The sequence below is a fragment of the Zalophus californianus genome, chromosome 11, assembly GCF_009762305.2.
Source record: "Zalophus californianus isolate mZalCal1 chromosome 11, mZalCal1.pri.v2, whole genome shotgun sequence".
Lineage (NCBI taxonomy): Eukaryota > Metazoa > Chordata > Mammalia > Carnivora > Otariidae > Zalophus > Zalophus californianus.
In genome coordinates, this window is record NC_045605.1 from 73,071,154 (window position 1) to 73,095,168 (window position 24,015).

At 39.0% G+C, this 24,015-nt stretch overlaps 1 protein-coding gene across 2 annotated transcripts in view; it reads right to left on the reverse strand.

Moving 5' to 3' along the window:
* TSG101 (tumor susceptibility 101) overlaps nucleotides 1-23,931 on the reverse strand; it is a 42,697-nt gene extending 18,766 nt beyond the window's left edge. The window contains exons 1-7 of one of the 2 annotated variants that reach the window (XM_027579573.2): nucleotides 23,759-23,900; nucleotides 21,344-21,457; nucleotides 17,358-17,442; nucleotides 14,403-14,468; nucleotides 10,741-10,904; nucleotides 6,711-6,837; nucleotides 3,078-3,144 (exon numbers count right to left, since the gene is read on the reverse strand). In XM_027579573.2, coding sequence (XP_027435374.1) covers nucleotides 3,078-3,144; nucleotides 6,711-6,837; nucleotides 10,741-10,904; nucleotides 14,403-14,439 — 395 coding nt within the window. In that variant the 5' untranslated portion in view covers nucleotides 14,440-14,468; nucleotides 17,358-17,442; nucleotides 21,344-21,457; nucleotides 23,759-23,900. Of the gene's footprint in view, nucleotides 1-3,077; nucleotides 3,145-6,710; nucleotides 6,838-10,740; nucleotides 10,905-14,402; nucleotides 14,469-17,357; nucleotides 17,443-21,343; nucleotides 21,458-23,758 lie in introns of both variants that reach the window. The other variant, XM_027579572.2, reaches the window with a different exon arrangement.
* Between the last annotated feature and the right edge of the window lie 84 nt (nucleotides 23,932-24,015).

Consider the following 24,015-nt stretch of genomic DNA (forward strand, 5'->3'; position numbering starts at 1 on the left):
ATTCGATGTAGTCACAGTACTCTCTCATCTATCAGTATAAAAGCAAAATCAAAGAAAACAGCAGGCATTTCTGTTCCTGGCAGACACATGCCAAAGGCTACTGAATGCTGCTTTTGTTTCTGGTCTCTTTAGTAACCCTGCTACCATGGTACCAGGAAACAGTGCCAATCGTACTGAAATTTCTGGATCTATGGTTTTGAAAACTGGGATAAACGTGCTCTTTTTTTCTGGGGTTACTCCCATTTTGCATACCCTTTTAAAGACAATCTGTGATCATACTGTTGAATTTTTCAGTAACCTGGTATAAAACTTTTCTAGGCCTACAAACATTAACTTCCAAGAACTCCCTTGTCTCTTAGTTTGCTCAATTTCTTCTTCATAGTTATTCTCTATGTTCAGGGTTAATAATTATTCTTGAGTAAAGAACTGAGTGGTACTATCTTCTATCTTTGTATATTATTGAACAGTTTGTTCTATGTAGCACATCTTTTTCATACTGAAGAGTCCTTTTAAAACTACGTATTTAAAAAGAATTTTCCAACACTCTTATGTTCCTTTTTCTTTATGTACTCTTTCAAATTTTACTAATTATTATATTTAAGGCACTGTTTCTAAGTGTTTAAGGTAGGAGCTAAGGTATGAATCCGTTTCTTCCTCAAGATGCTATCAAAACAGGGCAAGATCCCTGTAAACAATCCTGATAGGATCAAGGAAATAAGAAATGCTAAGTAAAAATGCAGGAAATAGAGAATGGAAAAATCACTATCAGCTAGAGGAGATCAGGGAAGGTTCTGGGAGATGTGTAATATCCATGAAGTTGCACCTTTAGTCTCTTTAATTCCTTTCCTCCTAACCCCATATTCTTCAACCACATTAGTGTTTCCTCATTCTTCCTGGGGCTTTGGGTGGGCTTTCACACTTTGCTTACATAAAATGAGTGGGCCGGACTAACTGGAAAGTATCCCCTCAGTCGCAGAGTGTTATAACTCCTTGCTGCTCCCTCCACCTCTAAACACCGAATTTCCTTCTTCAAGGTCCTCCTCGTAAACCCGTTCTTTCATTTATGAAGTTATCACTGAGCTTCCAGCGCCACAGCAGATGTGACCTCCCCTCTGATTCTATTTATCACAGCACTTACCATTGTCTGTCTTTTCTGATACCAGAAACTGGTTCCTAATATCTTATTACATGCGTGCTAGTACACAGACCCAAACTGGAACAACCATTCTTGACATACCTTTTAGTTTCCTTGTATACACGCTGCAGGTGCTAAATTAAACTTTCAAAAGATCTTAAGATTTGGAAGAGAACTTAGAGATCATCTAGTCCAACTTTCTAGAGCAAGAATAAAGACTCTCATATTCATTGTTTTAAGATAAAGATTCTTCTTGAGTCACTGATTTATTAATTCTCCTTTAGGACAAAGGGAGAAGAGAAAGAGGTTCTGAAGCTCTTCTGCCAAAACCTTTTATATACAGAAAGATACAGATGGCAATTTGAATAAAGTTACCCTTAATAACTCATTGGCATATTATTTACACTGAGATTAAAAGTTACATTTCAAAGGAAAAAAAACCATCAAATCTTTGAAAAATAGCTGTCTCAAAAAGGAACTTCTTATAAATAACCTCACAAAAGACACTTTTATGGTTACCTAAGTGAGTAAGATTTAGAGTTTTGTCAATATTTTCCAGCTTCATTTTTATCTATGAGTTTCTCTGAAATGGTTTTATTGTTCAGAAGTCCATTTCCTTACTGTACTTCCAAAACAACCATTTCCTTATGTCCAAAGTTCCTTCTTACTACCGACTATTAATTGTAAAGGCTTGTAATTTCAAGGCTTCAGACAAGAAGATTCCGTTTCTAGAACTTAATCAGAAAAATAAGTGCCTCAAGAAATCTAAAACTTACAGCCTGTTTATAGATTATAATCATAGGAATCTTTCTTTATTGTCCCGGACAGATATTCATCTAGTCTTTGCTTACATAATATGACAGAATGTTTCCTACCTTGTAAAGCAAGTCTGTGAAATTAAGAAAGATCCAGAAATAAATAAGATGACTAAATTTAACTTATAGGATCCTGCATATTAGACATGTTCATACATCAGGTGTTCAGGAAATCTGGCTACATTTATCTGTGAGGGTTGTAGGAAGCTAAAAAGAGTTAGCAGGGTGAAAAATTTCTTGTTAATAAGTTAAAGTAGCCAGAAATCTCATCTGGACACTGGTATATGCCATCTTGCATTATAAGTCAACCCAAAGACCACCCTGTGGAAGGCAGTCCTAGATTACCACTGAAACTACACGATTGCAACATGGGTTCATTATTTCTCATTGATTTTCTAATGTGTCTTACTCATAGACTGATCTCACGGTTAATTTAACCTACCTATGTTATTACCAAATGGTTAACAGAGGTTTGTAGTACATGTAGTCTATGAACTAAATAAATAAATAAGACTGATCCCATCAAGTGAGCCATTAATCCATTTCCTGTAATTTACGAAAAAGTTAAGTTTTTTTTTTTAAAGGGTATTAAAATATAGGGGCCCTTGGGTGGCTGAGTCAGTTGAGCATCCAGCTCTTGATTTTGGCCCAGGTCATGATCTTACGGTTGTGAGATGGAGACCCACATCGGGCTCCATGCTGGGAGTGAAGCCTGCTTAACATTCTCTCCCTCTCCAAGAAAAAAAAAAGGTATTGAATTATTTTTCTCCTTGGCTGAATTCATTATAATTAGTAACCCATTAACCTTTCAGTTATCTACACTAAATATATAAAATTCTTAAAAGGGAAGCCGAGTAAACAAGGATTTCAAAGTCCAAAACCAATCAAGATTATTGTCATTATCTCACGCCTTCCTTCTCTGTAAACAGAATGAAGCTACATTTCTCTAGAATGGAAAAAAACGCCTTTGGAATTATATACATACTATAAAATTTCACTGCTAAACCAAGTCTCACCTTCCATTAAATTGCAACTATGTTTACTTTAATGCTCTAGTTAGCACCCATTATTTCAATTCTAGAGCTACCAGAATTTCTAATACAATTATTCAAAAGATTTTTCATTACCTGGGATTGGGAGGATATCCAGATGGATATGCAGAGATTCCACTTGGCATGCCTGGGATATAGGAAGCTAAAAATAATTTTTAACATTTTAAAATAATATGCATAGTCCTGGATATATAGGCTATCAAATAAGACATATATCATTGTCAAACCACTGCAAAATTTCATACAGGTAAAGAACCCAAATCTCAGCACCAAAACAAAACAAACACTCCACCCATATTATATCAGTTCTTTACTGCAAGCAGTATCTTCAAATCACAAAATTCTCAAAGCATTAACTATGAGGCACAACAATACACAGGACAGTCCCAACAAGGAATAACTGGCAAACAGGTCAACCTGGTCAGTTCTCCACACTCTCAAAGAGTTTGTAACCTGACACCGCAGCTGGTTCAACTGGAATTCAGAGGAAGGTAATTCTGCCCTCCTCTGGTCCAAGGTCAGCTTCTCAGAAAGTGCCCTCTTTATTATATCTAAGAAATCTTTTGATATTTCTTGTTGACCCATTTTTGACCAAATTTTGACCAGTTTGCACAGGTGGTTTTGTTGGCTTGACTGAGGACTTTAAAAGACTTCAAATTACTACGAGAAGTCCTTTACAAAACTTATATTCAGCTAGACAGGTTAAAAACAAAACAAAAGCTTGGAAATACGAGGGGAAAAGCGTTCAAATCTAGCAAGCTTAAAGAATGGTTTATATATTTTTTATAACACTAAAGACCTTGAACTAGTCAGTGGTGCCAGGAGGCTAATCAACACAGTGAAAGAAAAAGAGAATTTTGACTTTAATTGGAAATGACTTGTCTGAGAATCAGTTTATCCTCAGTGAAATTTTTCTCACTGAATACAATGATGAATTAGCTCTTAATCCAATCAATAAATATTCTAGTGCTTCTATGTAACCAGCACCAGGATTCTGATTAAAAAAAGAAAGAATTCCTGGCTTCAAGTTGCTCATGGTCTAGTGGGGGAGATAAGCGAGGAATAATAATAATAATACAGAGTGCTAAGTGTTATGACAGGAGAAGTACAGAGTAAAATATATATACATATACACATGGGATCCTAGAGGAGGCAGCTAATCTAAAACCTAGGATGTGGGGGTAAATAAAAGTGATCTAGTAGAAGACTGGTATATAAAGGCTTGGAAGGCAAGAGAAGTGGTGCCTTCAAGAAATGAACCGTTAAAGCACAGAATGTAAGTGGGTTGGGAGAAATATATACTGGGATCTGACCAAGGGCCTCAGAAATCTTTACCAGACTTGCTGAGCATACGTCTCCAAGTATCAGTGTTCACAGTCTCCCTGTCAGGATGAACTATAGATATTAAGTAAATTTTTTCTTAAGTATAATGAAGCTACTAGGATGTTGTTCAATGCTATTTCAGAAAGGGAAAAAAACTCCCGAAATGTCTCAACTGCTGGATTCCATAAGACATTTTTTTCTTCCTGGGCAAAGCACAGCTGACCCTTAAGAACATCAAACCACAAGGCTACTATTAAGTGTCAGCAACATACATGGTCAATTACTACCCCTCCCCCCCCATGCTAGTTTTTCTCTGTACACATAAACTACCACTTTGTTTTTATGAGCAATCATAATCATGCACCAAATTTTCATAATCAGAAGCAATTTTCCTTTTTTAAGGTTGTGAAAAGATACTAATTCCACCAAAGCCTTCAAATTTTAATTCGTAGAAACAACAAATGTTATTTGGATCCAAAACTATCAAGGAAGAAGAAAACGAGGTAAAGTAATTTTAGAGCCAGAATAAAATGGGATACAAATACACATAACATATGGGGCTCTTATAAGAATCAAGTAGGAATGAATATGAAGTGCTTAGCTGTGTCTCACAGTTACAATTCAATAAATGCTATTACTGTTAGTTGTCAAAAAATGAGGTTTGGCTATTACCTTTTTAAATATGACTCATAGCTAGCTCAAAATCATCCTAAAACAGTAGATCATAAAGTGTTTTGTTTTTTTTTTTAAGATTTTATTTATTTACTCATGAGAGAGAGAGAGGGGCAGAGGGAGAAGCAGGCTCCCCAGGGAGCAGGGAGGCCCGATGTGGAACTCGATCCCAGGACCCTGGGATCATGACCTGAGCCGAAGGCAGATGCCTAACCATCTGAGCCACCCAGGCACCTTCAAAAAGTGTTTTGAGTAATGATAAAAATAATAGAAGTATATGATTTCTGAACTAGAAGATAATCTTCATATAAGTATATATCCAAATTTCTGGACTATTCGTTGGTGTGTGTGTGAGGGGGAATGAATTTAGACTTAATCTCTTTACATTCATACCTACTACATACATTAGTAGGTATGTCCTTATTGAAGGACAGTAATAATTAGTCTTGTAGTAATTTACTTAAATCAGCTATAGATTGTTTAATGTGATATACAATGAGTGCAAAACTGAACTGCAAAAATAATCTCTTTACTGTGGTCTCTTTCTGGACACTTCCAGTGTCAATATAAAACTGGAAGAAATTTAGGAAAAAAATGTTGCTTAGGAGACTGCCTAAATGTCTGCAAAGGTTATCTTCGGTGGTCACTAGCTGTTACTAGAGTAAATAAACATGAATGGCAAACCAGGAAATCTTTGCTATTTCAACCTTAAAAGAGCAAGGTTGTCTCATCTCAAATACTGGCATCAACAGAATTTATCAAGATGAAAACAAATTTCTGGTCCAAAAGAATCACTAGAACTTTTAATAAAAGAGCTAGTAATTCTTAAAACCAAACTTACTCTGAGAAAGCAGGGAAGGAAAAGGAAATGGGTTCAGAGAGTTCTTTCTGTTAAATTCCCATTCAGCTTGTGAGTCAAAATGTTCGAGACAGAATAGATTAAAAAGGAAGAGAATAACTCCCAGTACGAGAAAAATGAAAGCTCACATAATCTAACTTAAGTTTTGCTTAATTATAATCTTGAAAAAATTTGTTAAAAAAAATCATAGCTCAAAACACAGTGAAATCAATATAGGTTTAGTAAAGTCAAAACAAGTAAGTACAACCAACTCTCAATTATCCAGGGTGATTTGAAAGTATTAATAGGAATTTCTGGGGGGGGGGAAATAATGGACATAATGTATACCAACCAGGGGAGAGTACTGACTTCAGGCTCTTACCCTCTCCACACCAGGTAAAATGAATTGGCTCTACTAAAGAGAAGCCAAGAGCTAGATGTTCAGTTGTGTCACAGCCAGAACTGCAGAATGTGAATGATTTAGTTGACTCTAATTGATTCTTATCTACAACACTGATCCTGCAGTTGCAAAGAAAAGCAGCCTACCTTTCGAGTTATATGTTTCCAAACTGATGCTATAAGGCTATTCCATGGCATGTATAATTAAAAATTAAAAAACACTTCTAGCTCCATTCCAGCATTCTTTCTCTTCCATTTTGGAATCTAGCACACCCATAGTTAGATTCCTACCCACAAACGAAAGCCCAAATGCCAGTCTTTGGTGGGAATCTGTACATGCAGATGTGTAGCCTCAGAATACCTCCAAAGAATCCACTAACTGGGTAAGCTAAAAAGTGAAGTCATGAAAAAAAATTTTTTTTACAAGGTTTTGTGTTTTGTTTATGAGTTTAAAAATCAAACTTAATTATACTTACTATTTGGTGGCCCTGTTGCCTGGTATGGTGGATAAGATGCTGAAATAGTAGGACGAGAGAAGACTGGAGGTTCATCTCCAAACACCACGATCATGACCTGAATAAGCCCCAATAAGTCGGACTGTGGCTAAAAACAGAAAAATTAAGTCAGCTACAGATTTTTCTTTTTAGAGATTTATTTGTCAGAGAGAGAGGGGGAGAGCACAAGCGCACAAGCAGGGGGAGCAGCAGGCAGAGGGAGCAGCAGACTCCCCGCTGAGCAAGGAGCCCGATGCGGGGCTCGATTCCAGGACTCCGGGATCATGACCTGAGCTGAAGGCAAGACGGTTAACCAACTGAGCCACCCAGGCGCCCGCCCCTCCCAGTGGACTATTATGTGAGCAAGAAACTTATCTAGTATTAAGCCTCTTAGCACTTCAGGGTTTATGTTTTGAAGCAGCTAGTGATTATTAGAGAGCCAATTAATATATTCATCTAGTATACTTCAGACATACCAAATAATCATTGCTTCTAATACCCTAATCTTGTTCAGAAGTCTAAAATGACTCCCATCTGTCTAATGGAGGACAAAGCCCTTAGCTAACAATCAGGATCCTTCATGGTATAGCCTTGAATACCATACTAAAGTTAGCCACCATTGTGTCTTTTCTGTTAGATCTGTGAAATCTGTCATACCTACAGAAATGTATGACCTATGTAACTTTAAAGAGTAACAATAAAGAAAACACCTGGAAGCCATTGTCCAAGTTAAGAAATAGAAGACTGACAGTAACTTAGACGTTTCAGACTGCATCCGCTCTATCTCCTCATGAGGTAAACCACATGAGGTAAATCAGAAGTGTCTGATTTAGTGGATAATCATTCTTTTGCTTGACTTTAAATACTACCTAAGAATGATTTCCTAAACTGTGTGTTTAATGTGGCTTTTTTTGAACTTCATATGAATTTAATCAAACTGCATATTCGTTCTACGGAGATCTGCTGCTTTTGTTCAATGTTTGAAAGATGCATTCACGTTAAAGAGCGCAGCTATATTAATTCATTTTCGTTGTCGTAGGGTGTTCACCCAATGAATACACGCCTTTTTTATTCATTTTCCTGTTAATAGCCAGCTAGGTTGTATCCAGTCTTCGGCAATGTATGCCGAATACATTCTTGCTGTATTTTCGAGTACATATGTGCAAGGGTTACTCTTGTGCAGCAGTTCTCAACTTGCCTCCCAGGGGATATTTAGAAATTCTAAGAGACCTTTTTGGTTGTCACAACTGGGAGTTATGCTACTGGCATCTTGTGGGTAAAGGTGAGAGATACTACATCCTACAATGGAAAGGACAGCCCTCCCACAGTAAAGAATTATCCGACCTACAATGTCAATAATGTTGAGGTATATACCTAGGTGTGGAACTGCTAGGTCACAGGGCATGTGCTCACAACTTTACTAAGGCCAAACTGGTTTCCAAAGTAGCTGGTGTCAAAGAGTTCTCTTTCTCCGCTTCCTCACTAACCCACGTTGTCAAATGGTAGCACATATTTGATGGTTATGTAGTGGTATCTCGCTGTGGTTTTAATTTACATTTCCCTTACTATAGCAGGGTTAAACATCTTTCCGTATGTTTATTGCCCAATAGAATTTCCCTTTTGTGAAGTACTTACTTGTTCAAGGGTTTTATCTATTTTTCTACAGGGTTTCTTTCCTTTATGATTCCCAAGTTATTTTAATATTCTGGATATTATTCTGAGGGTATTAAGTATTACAAATGTATTCTTCCAGTTTGTGGTTAGTCTTTTCATACTTTTTAATGTCTTTAATAAAGTTTTCACTTTGTACAAATTCAAGGTAAAATTTATTACTCCTTTCTAGTAAATGCTTTGTTAAAAAAAAAAAACCCATAAAACCCAAAAAACCTAACCTACTCCAAGATTATGAAAACAATCTTCTATGTTTTTTTCCTTTTGCCTTTTAACAATCTATCTGAAATTTTTGTATAGTATATGAATAGGAATCCAACTGTCCCAGCTCCATTTCTAAAAAGTTCATCTTATCCCCAAACGATCTGCTATAATACCACTGTCATATATCAAGTGTTTATATCTAGTGGATCTTTGAGTTCTTTTTTTAAGATTTTATTTACATGAGAGCAAGCAAGTGCACCCGAGCAGGGGGAGGAAAAGGGAAAGGGGCAGAGGGAGAAGCAGACTCCCCACTGAGCGTGGAACCCGATGCGGGGCTTGATCCCAGGACCCTGAGATCAGGAACTGAGCCAAAGTCCGACACTTAACCGACTGAGCCACCCAGGCGCCCCCATGGGTTATTATGTCCCATCTATCCATCTGAATATCTCTACGACAATTCCGTACTATCCTAGTTTTATAACACATTTTGACACGGGAAGGGCAAGTCCCTTCTACCTTATTCTTCCTGGAGAGGGCCTTAGCTATGCTCAATCTTTTGCAGTTCCACATAAATTTTAGATTCAGCTTATCAAGTTCACAAAATTAACAAATATACAAAGAAATAAAAACTGTTAGGACAAAGAACCATGAATAAAGTTCTCTCTAAGTCTTCTTTAATGTCTTTCAATAAAATTGAGAATTTCTTCCATAATGGACTTGTACATCTTTTGTAAGGTTTGTTCATAAGTCAACAGAATTGAAAAATATAAAGTATTCATTTGCCAGTTCATTAATTCTCTATGCTGCTGAGTCCAACCTGCTACTAAACCAGGCTACTGAGTTTTTCTTTTTTTTAAAGATTTTATTTTATTTTATTTATTTGAGAGAGAGAGAGAGAGAGAGCAGAAGAGGGGGTACGGTCAGAGGGAGCAGCAGACTCCCTGCCAAGCAGGGAGCCCGATGTGGGACTCGGTCCCGGGACTCTGGGATCATGACCTGAGCTGAAGGTGGTCGCTTAACCAACTGAGCCACCCTGGCACCTGAGTTCTTAATTTCTATTATTCTATATTCCAATTCTAAGATTTCCACTTGGTTCCTTTTTAATACAATTCTCCATCTTGAACATATTAATCACAATCATTTTCAAGTCTGGGTCTGATACCTGGGTTACCTGGGAGTTGTGGTGTCCTATTTCTACTGTCTTTTTTCCCCTCTTTATCCTATTTTTTGATGTACTTGGTAATTTTAAATTGTATGCTGGACATGAAAAATTATAGAGGCTCTATACACTATTCTTCCTCCAGGAAGGGTTCACCCTATGCTGTGGCAGGCAGATACTGTGAGAACCACCTTAATATAATCAGGACTGAGCTGATTCAAGCCTCCTGGGGTGTGTTCCTTCAGTGGCATCATCTAAGAGTCTAGGATGTTTACTTATACCCTTCCTCCTTGATAAGGTTCCAAGTTCCTACTGCCTCCTGAACCTGGGGCTGCAGAGAACTTGGCTGGGTTTTTCACAGGCTTCTGCTTAGTTTTAGGTTTTTTGTTTTTTTTTTTAAGATTTTATTTATTTATTTATTTGTCAGCGAGAGAGAGCACAAGCAGGGGGAGCGGCAGGCAGAGGGAGAAGCAGACTTCCTGCTGAGCAAGGAGCCTGATGCGGGACTCTGAAGGCAGGCGCTTAACCGACTGAGCCACCCAGGCGTCCCTCTGCTTAGTTTTTTAACACTGTCTTTGAAGCTTGGAATTCAGTTTACTCCCTTGAGGGAGAAACTCAGGTTATCTGGTTTGCTACTTGATAGGAATGCTGAGTACTGAGATTTGAACAGTTTCACAAATATATGCCACCAGTACACTACTTTTTAAAATGCATTTCCCATTATGTGAATCCCTTTTATTCTTAAAGGTTCAACTCAAGCAAATAAAATAGTGACTATGTGTATTCTGTAAAGTACCAAGCTCTATGCAAATATATTTCTTTTGGAGAACCTTTTCCAATTATCCAGCTCAGTGATTAGGATCTTATGTGAACTTATCTATCCTCCTGGGAATCCTCTTTGAATATTAACAGAAAGGAGATGATAGAGAGCAAAATATATAAAATGTAATGAGTTCACACAGTATTGTTAATACTTACATGTTTCCATTCATGTAGATAAGGAAGATATATCTTCCCATTTGCATCAACATGCTTTCCTGTTTTAATAGTCATTGAACTAGTAGGCTTAACAAAACAGATAGGGGGGTTATATGGGTATGTGTCCAGCAGCCACAGGCATATTGGAATATTATAAGTATTACCTGAAAGAGAAAGAGAAACTTCAGTTACTCTATTTTTATTATTTTTTAGTAATGGCTTAGTAGGTAAGCAAGAGAGAGCTACAACTAAGCAACACTTAAAAAGAAAAATCACAAATACTTTGTTTCAAAGTTTTAAGATGTTTCTCAAATTCAGTTTTTAAAAGACATCAGCAGGATTAAGGAGCTAATTGATCACTGCTCTGCCAGTGCGTGCTGCTGTAGAAACATTCTTTACAAGTTATGTCTCAATCCATTCTTTGCAACTTGACTCTTGTCATTTTCGTTCATAAGGCTCATTGGGGAGGGATATAAAAGGAAGACTATGGATTTTGGTGTCCTATCGGAAAGTGATATGATAAGCTACACTTGAAATTCCTTTGCCAAAAGTCAGACTGTAAGACCTAAACCAACTGCCAAACAGATGTTGATTGGTGGCCATAGCTTGACCAATCCATATGGTATTTTCAGTGGTAGTTACTCAGAATCAATGATGTTATTTCCTTTTCTTTGCTTTAGATAATAGACTCTTTCTCAGTTGAGGAATTTGATGAAATATAGTCAAACTGAACAGCGTTTCAAAGGATTCAATAGTTAACATACTGAACATAAAGCATCTCCCCTCACTAAGCTCAAAGCCCAATGTCCCAAGTAATCATTTGAATCACCTAATGTAATTCAGATACATTTCTTCCCCTTAGAAACAGTTTCACTTCATATAAGTATATATACCTAAATTGCACTTAAAGGAAATCAGCTGTGGGACTCTGGATTTACTTTTTGACCCCAAATTTCATCTATAATGGGAAAAAAAACCCAAAACCTCATAACTCCAATAGAATACATCTGAACACATAAAATATAAGTGTATCTCCATCACCCAGAAATCTTTGTTTTGTGAAAATAAAGAATTCTACAGAATTCCTTAGGCTTAGGAACTATGCCAAAGCAACGGTGAGGGAAGAGAAAAGGTTTAGATAACATCTATCTATAATAAATGTCTTTAATTATGCCATAATTTCCTGCCTCCCTCTCCCCACCAACTATTTCTCCCACCCAAGTTTATTTCCTGAGGGCAAAGTCAATAATCCTGAATTTTACTCAGTCCACCCTAAATTCATCATAGCTGCTTTATACAATGCTAATTCTCAAGTGTTTTCACCCTCTGCCTGGAATGCCCATTCTGATATAAATGGTTGACTCATCCTTTAATACCAAACTCAAATGTCATTTCCTCCATGATCTTCCTATATGGTCTTATTCTCCTCTGTAATCTCATAGCACCTTTATATTTTATCATTCTATAGCAGTTATAGGAAACTGTAAATAACTATTTATCCTGTTTTTCCTATTTGTGTAAGTTCTTCCAGAGAAGGTACATCCTTTATTCACTTTTTTTTTTTAAGATTTTATTTATTCACTTATTTGACAGATAGAGAGAGCACAAGCAGGGCGAGTGGCAGGCAGAAGGAGAGAGAGAAGCAGGCTGATGTGGGGTTTGATCCCAGGACCTCGGGCTCATGACCCGAGCCGAAGGCAGACTCCCAACCTACTGAGCCACCCAGGCACCCCCTTTATGCACCTTTGTATCCATAGCCCCATTCCCTATGCCTCATGCACAGCAAGTACTATATAAAATCAATGGGTGTCAAAGATACAAATGTAGTGATCCGAAGGGGTATGTGCACCCCAATGTTTACAGCAGCAATGTCCACAATAGCCAAACTATGGAAATAGCAAAGATGTCCATCAACAGATGAATGGATAAAGAAGATGTGGTGTGTGTATATATATATATATATATATATATGTATATATATATATAATGGAATATGATGCAGCCATCGAGAAAAAAAAAAACCATGAAATCTTGCCATTTGCAACAATGTGGATAGAACTAGAGGGTATTATGCTAAGTGAAATAAGTCCATCAGAGAAAGACAAGTATCATATGATTTCACTGATATGAGGAATTCTTAATCTCAGGAAACAAACTGAGGGTTGCTGGAGTGGAGGGGGGTGGCAGGGATGGGGTGGCTGGGTGATGGACATTGGGGAGGGTATGTGCTATGGTGAGCGCTGTGAACTGTGTAGGAATGATGAATCACAGACCTGTACCTCTGAAACAAATAATACATTATATGTTTTAAAAAAAAAAAAGTAGGAAGGGGAAAATGAAGGGGAGGAAATCAGAGGGGGAGATGAATCATGAGAGACTATGGACTCTCAGAAACAAACTGAGGGTTTTAGAGGGGAGGGGGGTGGGGGGATGGGTTAGCCCGGTGATGGGTATTAAGGAGGGCACGTATTGAATGGAGCACTGGGTGTTATGCACAAACAATGAATCATGGAACACTACATCAAAAACTAATGATGTGATGTATGGTGACTAACATAACAATAAAATAAAATTAAAAAAAAATAAAATCAATGGGTGTATTACAGAGACACAGGTCTTAGGTAGTCACAAAGAATAATTAAGAAACAGAACTGTCCAAAAAGAGAACAGTCATTCATGAAGCTGAATGGTCCCTTATCACTGTAAGTATTCCAGCAGAGGATGGCTGACTGGCCAAGAGAAGACATAATTATCCATCATCAGCATTATCACCGACATTACAACTATAATAATAGCTACCTTTTTAAAAAAAGATTTTATTTATTTGTCAGAGAGAGAGAGCGTGTGCAAAAGCAGGGGCAGTGGCAGGCAAAGGGAGGAACAGATTCCCTGGCTGAGCAAGGAGCCTGATGTGGTCCCCAGAACCCTGGGATCATGACCTGAGCCGAAGGCAGACACTTAAGTGACTTAGCCACCCAGGCATCCCATAATAGCTACTTTTGGTATCTGTTTATTATATGCCAGGCTCTGTGCTAAGTCCTTTATATTATCACAATGAATACTTTTTTCAGTTCTATTATCCAATTGCTCTAGATGTCCATTGTCACAAAACTGACAGATTACAGAGAACTGAAACCTTACTTTGCCCTGACTTTAAAGCCTCTACCTTAGCCATTATACTATACAGCTTCCCATTGTTGGAAATGTCTGGATGGGGTGGGAGGTTGAACTACAAGGCATTGAAAATCCCTCTCTAGGGGTCCCTGGCTGGCTAGGCGGGTAGACCGAGACTCTTGCTCTTGGGGTTCGGTTGTGAGTTCAAGCCCCACGTTGGGTGTAGAGACTATTTAAAAATAAAACCTTTATTTAAAAAAAAAAAAAATCCCTTTTTAGTTCTAAGATTCCCTGAGTCTATGAAACATCAAACTCATCCAGTGCACTGAGGCACTTATTTGTTGATATGTCTTAGTAAAGAATGGGGGAAAAAGCTGAAATTATTAGGTGCTGCTGCCAAATGAAGTTCAGTTAGACTAAGTTAAAATCTCTATATCATCATTAAAGTCAGGAAAAAGTAGGTTTAATTTACTTATAACTCTTTGGTAACCTACTAGGTGCATCACAATGCATCTATATTGGAACCATAAATTACATAAGATGTTTACCTTTATAAGGCACAGGAATTGTTCCAGTGAGGTTCATTAGTTCCCTGGAACTGCCATCATTAAAAACTGAAAAGAAAGGATAATGATTCAGTCATGAGCATTTTCACAGATATTCCCAGATGAATTATTCTTGCAGAAACATTGGTTAAAACTCATTATTACCCTTGAAAGGAGCTAACTTGTTAATGTCTCACCCATTTTGCCCAATAACAAAATATCCTTTGTTGATTGACTCAGTGGGATCGGTTTTTAAATGAGTGAAGAAAAGATGCTTTGAATTACTTGGAAAAATGAACGTGAGTGTTACAGTCCCAGCAAATATAAGCTCGTGGTCCCCAACTAGTATGATTATAAAGTTACTTAAAAATCACTATCAGCTGATACCACATTAAATGTTAACCCAGTATCATTAAATTTTAGATTGCCCAGATGTTTATCCCTACTCAATGTCATTCTCAATCCCAATGTAGTATCAAACCACAGTATTAAAAAGTTTTCAGTCAAATATAGACATCTTTCAATACAAGTATTTCTCATATCATGTAAGTTTTTCTATCTGTAATTGATTATAATTAGGCCACATGATTTATATCATATGGACTGCTATTATTTGTAAGAATGATTTGGAATTAACACGATCACATAGAAAAGCTGTAAAGTGCAGTACAAGAACACAGAACTGTACTGTTTACCGCTGTTCTTTTACTTAGCATTCACAATTATAATCTGTGCTATAATTTATTCTGATTTTGTGCTTTTTTAAAAAAATCACCTTATTTAAATTTAGGGTTTTAATTACTCTAAAAGCATGGTGATAACAATGGTTTAGACTTGGTCCAGCCATAAAACGCTGTATAAAATTTATTCAGCGATGCTGGAGTCTTTGTCAGTTTAAAGATTTCATTTATTTATTTATTTTGAGAGAGAGCGAGCGAGAACTCGTGAGTGGGGGGCAGGAGGAGGGGTGAAGGGAGAGGAAGAGAGAAACTTAAGCAGACTCTGCGGTAAGCATGGAGCCCAACACTGGGTTCGATGCCACAAACCATGAGATCATGACCTGAGCTAAAACCAGAAGTCTGATGCTTAACCGACTGAGCCACCCAGGCACCCCTCTTTGTCAGTTTAAACATATTTATTCTTTTAGCATGCAGTAAAAACTATACACTTACAGTAAAGTTCTAGCCCCAGTCACTTTTTTCCCCTCATTGAAGCCATTTTTAAATTAACTCCAATTCTGGTAATATGAGGTTTTCCCCAGATCTAAATACCACAGTATGTGGACAGGGAGGAGAATCGTGCCCTAGGTTTGGGAGAGAAATTCTGGTTCATGTCTTTGTTGTTCAGAAAATACAGGACTGCTTGTCCCTCTGTTAACTCTCATCTCTTGTCACCAAGCTCCTAACGGTTTCAAAGCCCCAGGAGTGAGTGGAGTTTAGACTGATAGTCTCACCTACAAAACTCAGCTTGTAGCCCTCAGTGCCAAGAGCCTCATAATGGATAGGAGGCAGCAGGGGTTTTCCCTTGGCCCTGGCACATTAGGGGTTTACAAGGACACAGAGTTGGAAAGATGACATTAGGATTGGTGGGGACAAAAAGACTTAAAAAAAAAAAGGAGCAACTCTGGGGGCACCTGCGTGGCACAGTCAGTTAAGAGTCTGACTCTTGGGGGCGGCTGGGTGGCTCAGATGGTTAAGCATCTGCCTTCAGCTCAGGTCATGATTCCAGGGTCCTGGGATCGAGCCCCACATCGGGCTCCTGGCTCAGCGGGGAGCCTGCTTCTCCTTCTGCCTCTGTCTCTCTCCCTGCTCATGCTTTCTCTCTGTATCTCTGTGTCTCAAATGAATAAATAAAATCTTCCAAAAAAAAAAAAAAGAGTCTGACTCTTGGTTTCAACTCAGGTCGTGATCTCAGGGTGGTGAGATCCAGCCCCATGTCGGGCTTTAGCATGGAGTCTGCTTGAGTTTCTCCATCTCCCTCTGCCGCCCTGCGCGCACCACCCCCCACGCTGTCGCTGTCTCTCTCTCTCTCTCTCTCGCTAAAATAAATCTTAAAACAAAACAAAACAAAAACAAATCTAGGTATTGTCGTTTCTTTACTTATCTCTCAATTTTATTTCATCTCAACAGGCAGTAGACACACACTGTACCTACCTACTCTATAGAATTAAGGACCATATTAAAAAAATGTTTTCATCATCTATAAAATGAAAGAGATATTCCAGAATATTATTTTGCAAAATGTGTTTCTGAGGATATAAACAGGTGCTCTGGGGAGAAAAAAAAAAGCTCAGTAGTTAATTAACTTTAGGATATATACTGTATAATAGATTCTCTTCTCTCCCCTCTTGGTGAGGCATAACGTACTAGCCTATTAAAGGCTCTGAGAAATCTTGCTGCAAAGAAACCCATTTAATTTTGTTTAATTTATAATTGCTCAAACTTATCCCCTCATCCCAAGAAACATTCTTCATAACTATGGATAAAATTTGGGGAAAGGATAAACTACATTATTTTTAAGATCCCCTCTAAGTCTAAATTTGCATAGGTCTGTTATTTTTTTAAAACTCAAAAGAATTAGAGGCGCCTGGGTGGCTCAGTCGTTAAGCATCTGCCTTCGGCTCGGGTCATGGTCCCAGGGTCCTGGGATCAAGCCCCACATCGGGCTCCCTGCTCGGCGGGAAGCCGCCTTCTCCCTCTCCCACTTGCCCTGCTTATGTTCCCTCTCTCACTGTGTCTCTGTCAAATAAATAAATAAAATCTTAAAAAAAAAAAACTTAAAATAACTAAACAAATCAGTTATGACCAGATTGTGTCATTTCCTATCCCCCCAACACTTTTATTAGGTGGAAGTTCAGTCCTACAAAGGAAAAACCAACAAACTTAGTGGAAAATGGGAAACCTACAAAAAGAGTAAACTCAAAGTACAGTAATTGATATTTTTATTATATAAACTCACCATATGAATCCAATACAGGTTTGAGATCTTTGTATAAAGTAATAACATTGACAGTTTCACGTACAGTTAGGTCTCTGTATTTGTACTGAAAAGCAAAAATCACACAGGAATTTAGTTTTAAAACTAATGCACATATTTTACTGTTAGGCGTATTATCTTAAAATCTTATTTTCTTAATAGCACTCTTCTTAAAAGTATAATGGTTCTTGCGAATCATTAACATTAATTAAAGCCTGAAAGAACCTCGATAGTTTTCTCTCCTGCTACCTATTCGAATCCTTTACTCACCTCCATTTTAGCTCTTCTTTCCAACTGGAAAGACCTGTCCACCAAATCAAATCTTAATCTTTTTCAAAGACCCAGCTTTCATCTCTCTCCCCCTTCTTAATGAATCCTTTTCTAGTCTTCCTTTTAGCCCAGAGTGCTCTCTCCCTTTCCTCCAAACCCCAGCATTTATTGTCAATACGAACTATTTTGCAATTTATCATTTATTATATTGTATTTTCAAACCCCCACCTTGTACTACTCCACTCCAGGAAAATGAGGAACCTGGCTTACACATTCTTGGCAGATGAGGCGCTAAGGAGACAGGGACCCCCATCGTATTACAATACATCAAAGCTCACCAGTTAATAAGCTCCATCCATCTACACAAAGCTTTCAGTCAGCTTTTAGTGCTTGTCTCTCAAAGAGAAGCAATCTGGCTATTCCAAAAAGACAGACTCCAAGAAGCCGGACGGAGACCAAAACAAACAGAAATGAAGGAATTAAGAAATAACAGAAAAAATGCAAGGAGAAGAAAACTTCAAAAAGAATGAACATGAATACCTTCAAAGAAGAAATGATGTTATATCCATGAAACAAGAACACTCAGAGAAGAAAGGACTCCTGGACATAAAAATGTAATAGCTGGGAAACAAGCATTCAACAGGAGGATTAGAATACATAGTAAAAGAAATCTCACGGAGACTAGTGCAGAAAGACAAAGTGGTAGACAATAAAGGAAAAAATACAAGAAAAATTAGGGAATAAATCCAGAAGGTCTACTGAAAGGCCTCTTCAGCAATTCTTGCCTTCTTTTGACCTGAGTACCGATTTTTCCCTGCTATGGGATCAGTACTATTAGCACACAAACCTCTTCTCATTTCTCCCATCTTATTCACACACACACATTCCTGACCTCCCTTCCCTTCCAGCTACAACCACACTTCTCCTTTCTAGTTCTCCTTTATAGCAACTCTTGCAAGGAACTTCCTACGTTTGCTGACTATGATTACTCTTTTCCTATTCTTTTTAGAACTTTTTATTATGGAACATTTCAAACATATCCAAACGTAGGCAGAATAGTAGAATGAGTGCCCTATATCCTATGCCCAGCTTCGACGATAATCAACTCATAGCCAATCATAATCTATAACCTCATTCACCTTTCCCTCCTCCTGTATTATTCTCCAGCAAACTGTAACATCATAACCCAACGCCCATAAATATTTGTGTATATCTTTAAAAGATAAAAACTTAAAAAACTCCACAATACTATTATCATACTAAACTAATCCATTTCCTTAATATTATCAAATATGCAGTTGCACGTCATATTTTGTTTGAATAGAGATCCAAATAAACTCTATACATTATTATTTGCTTAAATGTCTTTAGGTCTCTTTTAATCCATAGATTCTCTCTTCCACCCCTCTTTCCAATAACAGCTTTACTGAGATAACTTAATAATTCATATGCCATATAATTCACACATTTAAGGTGAATTATATAAAGTTCAATGGTTTTCAGTACTGAGTTGTGCAACCACAATTTTAGAACATTTTCATCACCCCCAAAAGAAAGTTGTACCCATTAGCAATCATTCCCTTATAACCGCTAACCCCCCAGTTGCCCCAGACAACTGCTATTTTGTTTCTATCAATTTGCCTATTTTAGACATTTCATATAAATGGAACCATATAATATGTGGTCATTTATGACTAACTTCTTTCACTTAGCATGTTTTTAAGCTACATCCATGTTGCAGCACGTACTAGTACTTTACTCCTTTTCATTGCTGAAGAATATTCCATTATAGGGATATAGGACATTTTATTTGTCTATTCATCATCAGTGGGTCAGTTTCTATTTCTGCCCCCTTGGAATTTATTTGTTGAAGAAATTGGTTAATTTGTCCTACAGAGATTCTCATGCTTTGCATTTTGCTAACTGCATCCCCTTGTTGTAGTTTAATATATATGTTCCTATGTCCTTCGTATTCCCTGTGAATTACTAGTTGGATCTAAAAGTTATGATCCTTTTCAGGATTTTTTCTAAATTTTACTTCTTTGCCACCTCTTTTCTCCCCCCTCCAGCAAGATCATTTCACAGACGATGGTGTTTTTCCATCAGGTAGCATATGTCACCTGGGTATCTCTCTGATGTTAGCAACCACTGATACTCAATGCCTACACCCATTCTCTTCAAACCCACTCCAATCAGGCTTTTGCACTTTGACTGAAATTGACTGTCAAAGTCACCAGTAACTGCCACATGGCTATATGCAATGGCCAAGTCTCAGTCTTCATCTCACTCAACCTATCAAGCAGCACTTGACCAAGTTGATTCCTTCTTCTTAAGACACGTTCTTCACTTGATTTTGAGGACACCACTGCTTGTTTTCCTCCTCTCTGTGTCTTCGCTGGTCCTTTTCCTTCCCCTAACCTCTGAATGTTACTGAACCCTACGGCTCTGTCCTTGGTCCTCTCCTTTAACTAAACTCACTCCTTTAGTGATCTCTCATGGCTTTAAATACTATTTATGTGACGTTAACTCCCAAGTTACAAAAAAATTCCAGTCTGAATCTCTTTTCTAAACTCTAGACATGTATAACCAATTGCCAGTTTGATGATCTCCACTTGGATATGTCATGATATCCATGTCAAATTTAACATGATCAAAACTGAACTGCTGGGGCGCCTGGGTGGCTCCGTCGGTTAAGCGTCTGCCTTCAGCTCAGGTCATCATCCCGTCAGTACCCCTGCGTCGGGCTCCCTGCTCAGTGAGAAGCCTGCTTCTCCCTCTGCCTGCTGCTCCCCCTGACTTGTGCTCTCTCTCTGTGTCTCTCTGTCAAATAAATAAATAAAATCTAAAACAACAACAACAACAACAAAACTGAACTGCTTATTTTCCCGCCAAATCTACTCCTACATTCTTCCATACCTACATCCAGCTGCTCAGGACAAAAACCTTGAAATTATCCTTGACACCCCTCTTCCTCACATCCACAGTGAACCTGTGAGAAAATCCTATTAACTCTACCTTCACAAATAACCAGATCTGACCACTTCTCACTACTACGGTGGCTATAATCCTGGTCTAAGCCACTTCACCTCTCACCTAGCCTCCTGCAACAGCCTCTCACAGGTGCCTCCGCCTCCACGCTTACCCTCTAGAGTCTAGTCTCAATACAGCAGGCAGAGCAATACCGTTCAAAGTTAAAACAGATCTATGGCTTCCCATCCATACTCCAAGTAAGTGCCAAAATCCTTACAGTGGCCTGCAAGACCCTCCAAAATCGACCACTTTTATTTCCACTGCCTTCCCCGCCTTGCTCATGCTACTCTGGCCACCTTAGCCCCCTTCATTGTTCCTTTATCATGCATGACAAGCTTCTGTCTCAAGGCTTTTGCACTTATTTTCCTCCTTCCTGGAATGTTCTTACTCCAGATTGTTCCAGTTGGCTTCCTCATCTCTTTCAGGTCCCTGCTCAAATAGATCTCAGAGAGGCGTTCCTTTACTATTCTGTAAAAGTGCAATCCATCCCATCTCCCTGCCCTGAGCATTCTCTATTATCCTTTGCTGCTTTACTCTTCTCCAAAGCATTTATCACCTTTTAGCATAGTACTTCATGTAGTTACTGAGTTGTTATTACCTTCTATGAGAATTTAAATTGCAGAAGAGTATTTTATCTGACTGTTCACTGTTGTACCCTTAGAACTTACAATAGTGTGAAGTGCACAGCAATCTTCAGTGAGTCAGTTCTCTTCTATCGATTTAGCAGTGACTCCACCTCTAGAAATGCTGTACGAATACAGGTAGTTGCCTACATGAAAAATCTAAAGCATAAAGTTGTATGTGTAAAACAAGACGGACTAGGGGTAAAATTTTATCTCTGTTAATTGCTAAAATGATGACAGATAAGGGCATTAACTAAAAGTTAAACTAGAAGCGAAGATAATACTCAAAGGTAAAAATTATAATATATAAAAAGGTCATATAATGTTGTATGTCAGTTATACCTCAAAACAAATAAAAAGACATTAAGTCAAAACAGGTGGCCCAAAGTACCATGATGCGTGTGGAGGTCCCACAATCAGATAAAAGAGTAAAGGACCATCACCCTTGCAATGTGGCTAGGGTCCTGGCTAACAATTCCTACATCATACCAAACCCAACTGAAAGGCTAACACCCAGAGCTAGCCCTCTACCAGAAAGAAGGAACTCCACAAGCTGCTTTTATTATTCTACTTTCTATTCCTACCTATCTATCATAGGCCGGATAGAAAAGATGTTGATACTCAGAACTGACATTATCACTTGTAGGAGACTCAGTTTTTCAGATATTGGGCCAAGAACCAAAAGTTAGGTAGAATATCCTCTCCCACCTCTTCTTTATGTCCTTTTTTGTTCTTAGGGTGAAAAGAGGCTGGGGGTGGGGGAGGCATGGAGACATAAAAAAAATCTTCTAAAGATGTTCCGTGTCTGTCTTTGAAGGCAGGTTCCGCTACAGGAAGTTTAGGAAACTTAATCATGGCTTTTAAAATTCAAAACCATTATTTGAATATTCTTGTCCTTACATAGGAAGACTAAGGCATAAACCTTAATACTAATGCTATCAATTTAAACATAAAAAATGGGGGGCGCCTGGGGCGGCTCAGTCGTTAAAAGCGTCTGCCTTCGGCTCAGGTCGTGATCCCAGGGTCCTGGGATCGAGCCCAGCATGGGGCTCCGCATCAGGCTTCGCATTCGCATCGGGCTCCCTGCTCCGCGGGAAGCCTGCTTCTCCCTCTCCCACTCCCCCTGCTTGTGTTCCCTCTCTCGCTGTCTCTGTCAAATAAATAAAATCTTAAAAAAAAACAAAACAAAACGGCATGGAACAGATACTTTTCAGTTACATCATATGTAAAACAATGTACTGTTTTTTAAAGTGATATATAAATGTTTCAACATGGACCTGAGCCACTATCTACTAGGGCTCCCCCAAACTTTCTCTACAATCAAGAATAACTACTTTTTCAAAAGAAAATTAAGAAGCCTAGAAGTTATTAGACAATCAAGAGAAGCTTTATTTTGAAAACTGCCACTTCCTCTTTAGAGGTTATTCGCTCTTCAACCAAAGACTAGAGGCACGATTTTACTGGGGGTCGGGGGGAGAGGGACTGCATATTTTTCAAAGAAATAAGTTTATACACAAGTGTGTGTTTTATTAATAATGAAAACTGCTTACACTACTTTGATTCCTACCATTCCAGCTTTGACAAAAGTACCCAAAGCTAACCCACTGAGCTGGAGAAGATTCAACTCTCAACCACTTGACATGCATCTTATTCCCAATTGGTAAACTGAAAAAAAGAAGAAAAAACCCCCACTATCACCCAGTTCACTCTGTTACCAGGTGCCACATTTAAAGTAATGATCAAAATAATTCATGGCTTTAAATACACTGGTCTTGCATTGTAAAGATTATAAATTAGGTTCAAAGCAAACAAGTTCGCGTTGTAAGAAGCATACAATTAAAAGTGGTTATTCTTAGAAAATCAAAAGTCCCTGAAATTGTCATGGAATTCTGTTTATTCCATTGAGATAGCGAGCGACTGGTAACTTAGGCTTCTCTGAACATTTTTACTTATAATTGAACCAATTCAACCAACAGTTAACTGACCTCCGCGGGTCGGGTATTGAGCTGTGTGAGAAACAGAAAACTGAGGACACAATCTCTGGGCCGGGACGGAAGAGCGAAGACGGACGGATCCCTACACTGGGACAGCAGTGGAGGACTATCTCAGATTGAGAATTAAGTCCAACCCCCTCTCTGTGTTTATAAAAACTAGGACGAAAACTACACTGCCCCACAGACTGTTCCAAACTCTACCCGCAGAGAGGAGGGCGGGCGGCAGGTGGCAGGCGGCCTCGGCTCCGCGCCTTTGTTGACCGCCGCCCCCCCTCCCCCGGCCGCGGAGCGGGGATTCCGGCACAAGGCGACAGGCATTTCGGGGCTGGGGCCGCAAAGGCGACTGAGGACTGCACTGGGCCTCCGGTCGGCCGAGGAAGCGCGCTGGGCTGAGTCCGGCCAGGCCCCGCCGGGCGCCAAGAGGAGTGGTGGGCGCGCGCCTGTGGCCAGCGCGCCGAGGACTCACCTTGGACACCATTTTCTTGAGCTGGCTCTCCGACACCGCCATGGCGGCCACCTCGCGACTCCCGTCCCCGCAGGCAGAGGGTCAGCCGCTCCGGGGCCGCCCCTGGCCGCCCCACACAATCACACACCTAGTAACCAGCCCCCCACCCCCCGCCTCTAGCAACAGGAAGTCGGCCACCAGGCCAGCTCTTCCGCTTCCTTTAAGTCACTTCCGGGGTAAGCGACGGGCTGGGAGCGGTGTGGGTTCCGACCCACCTG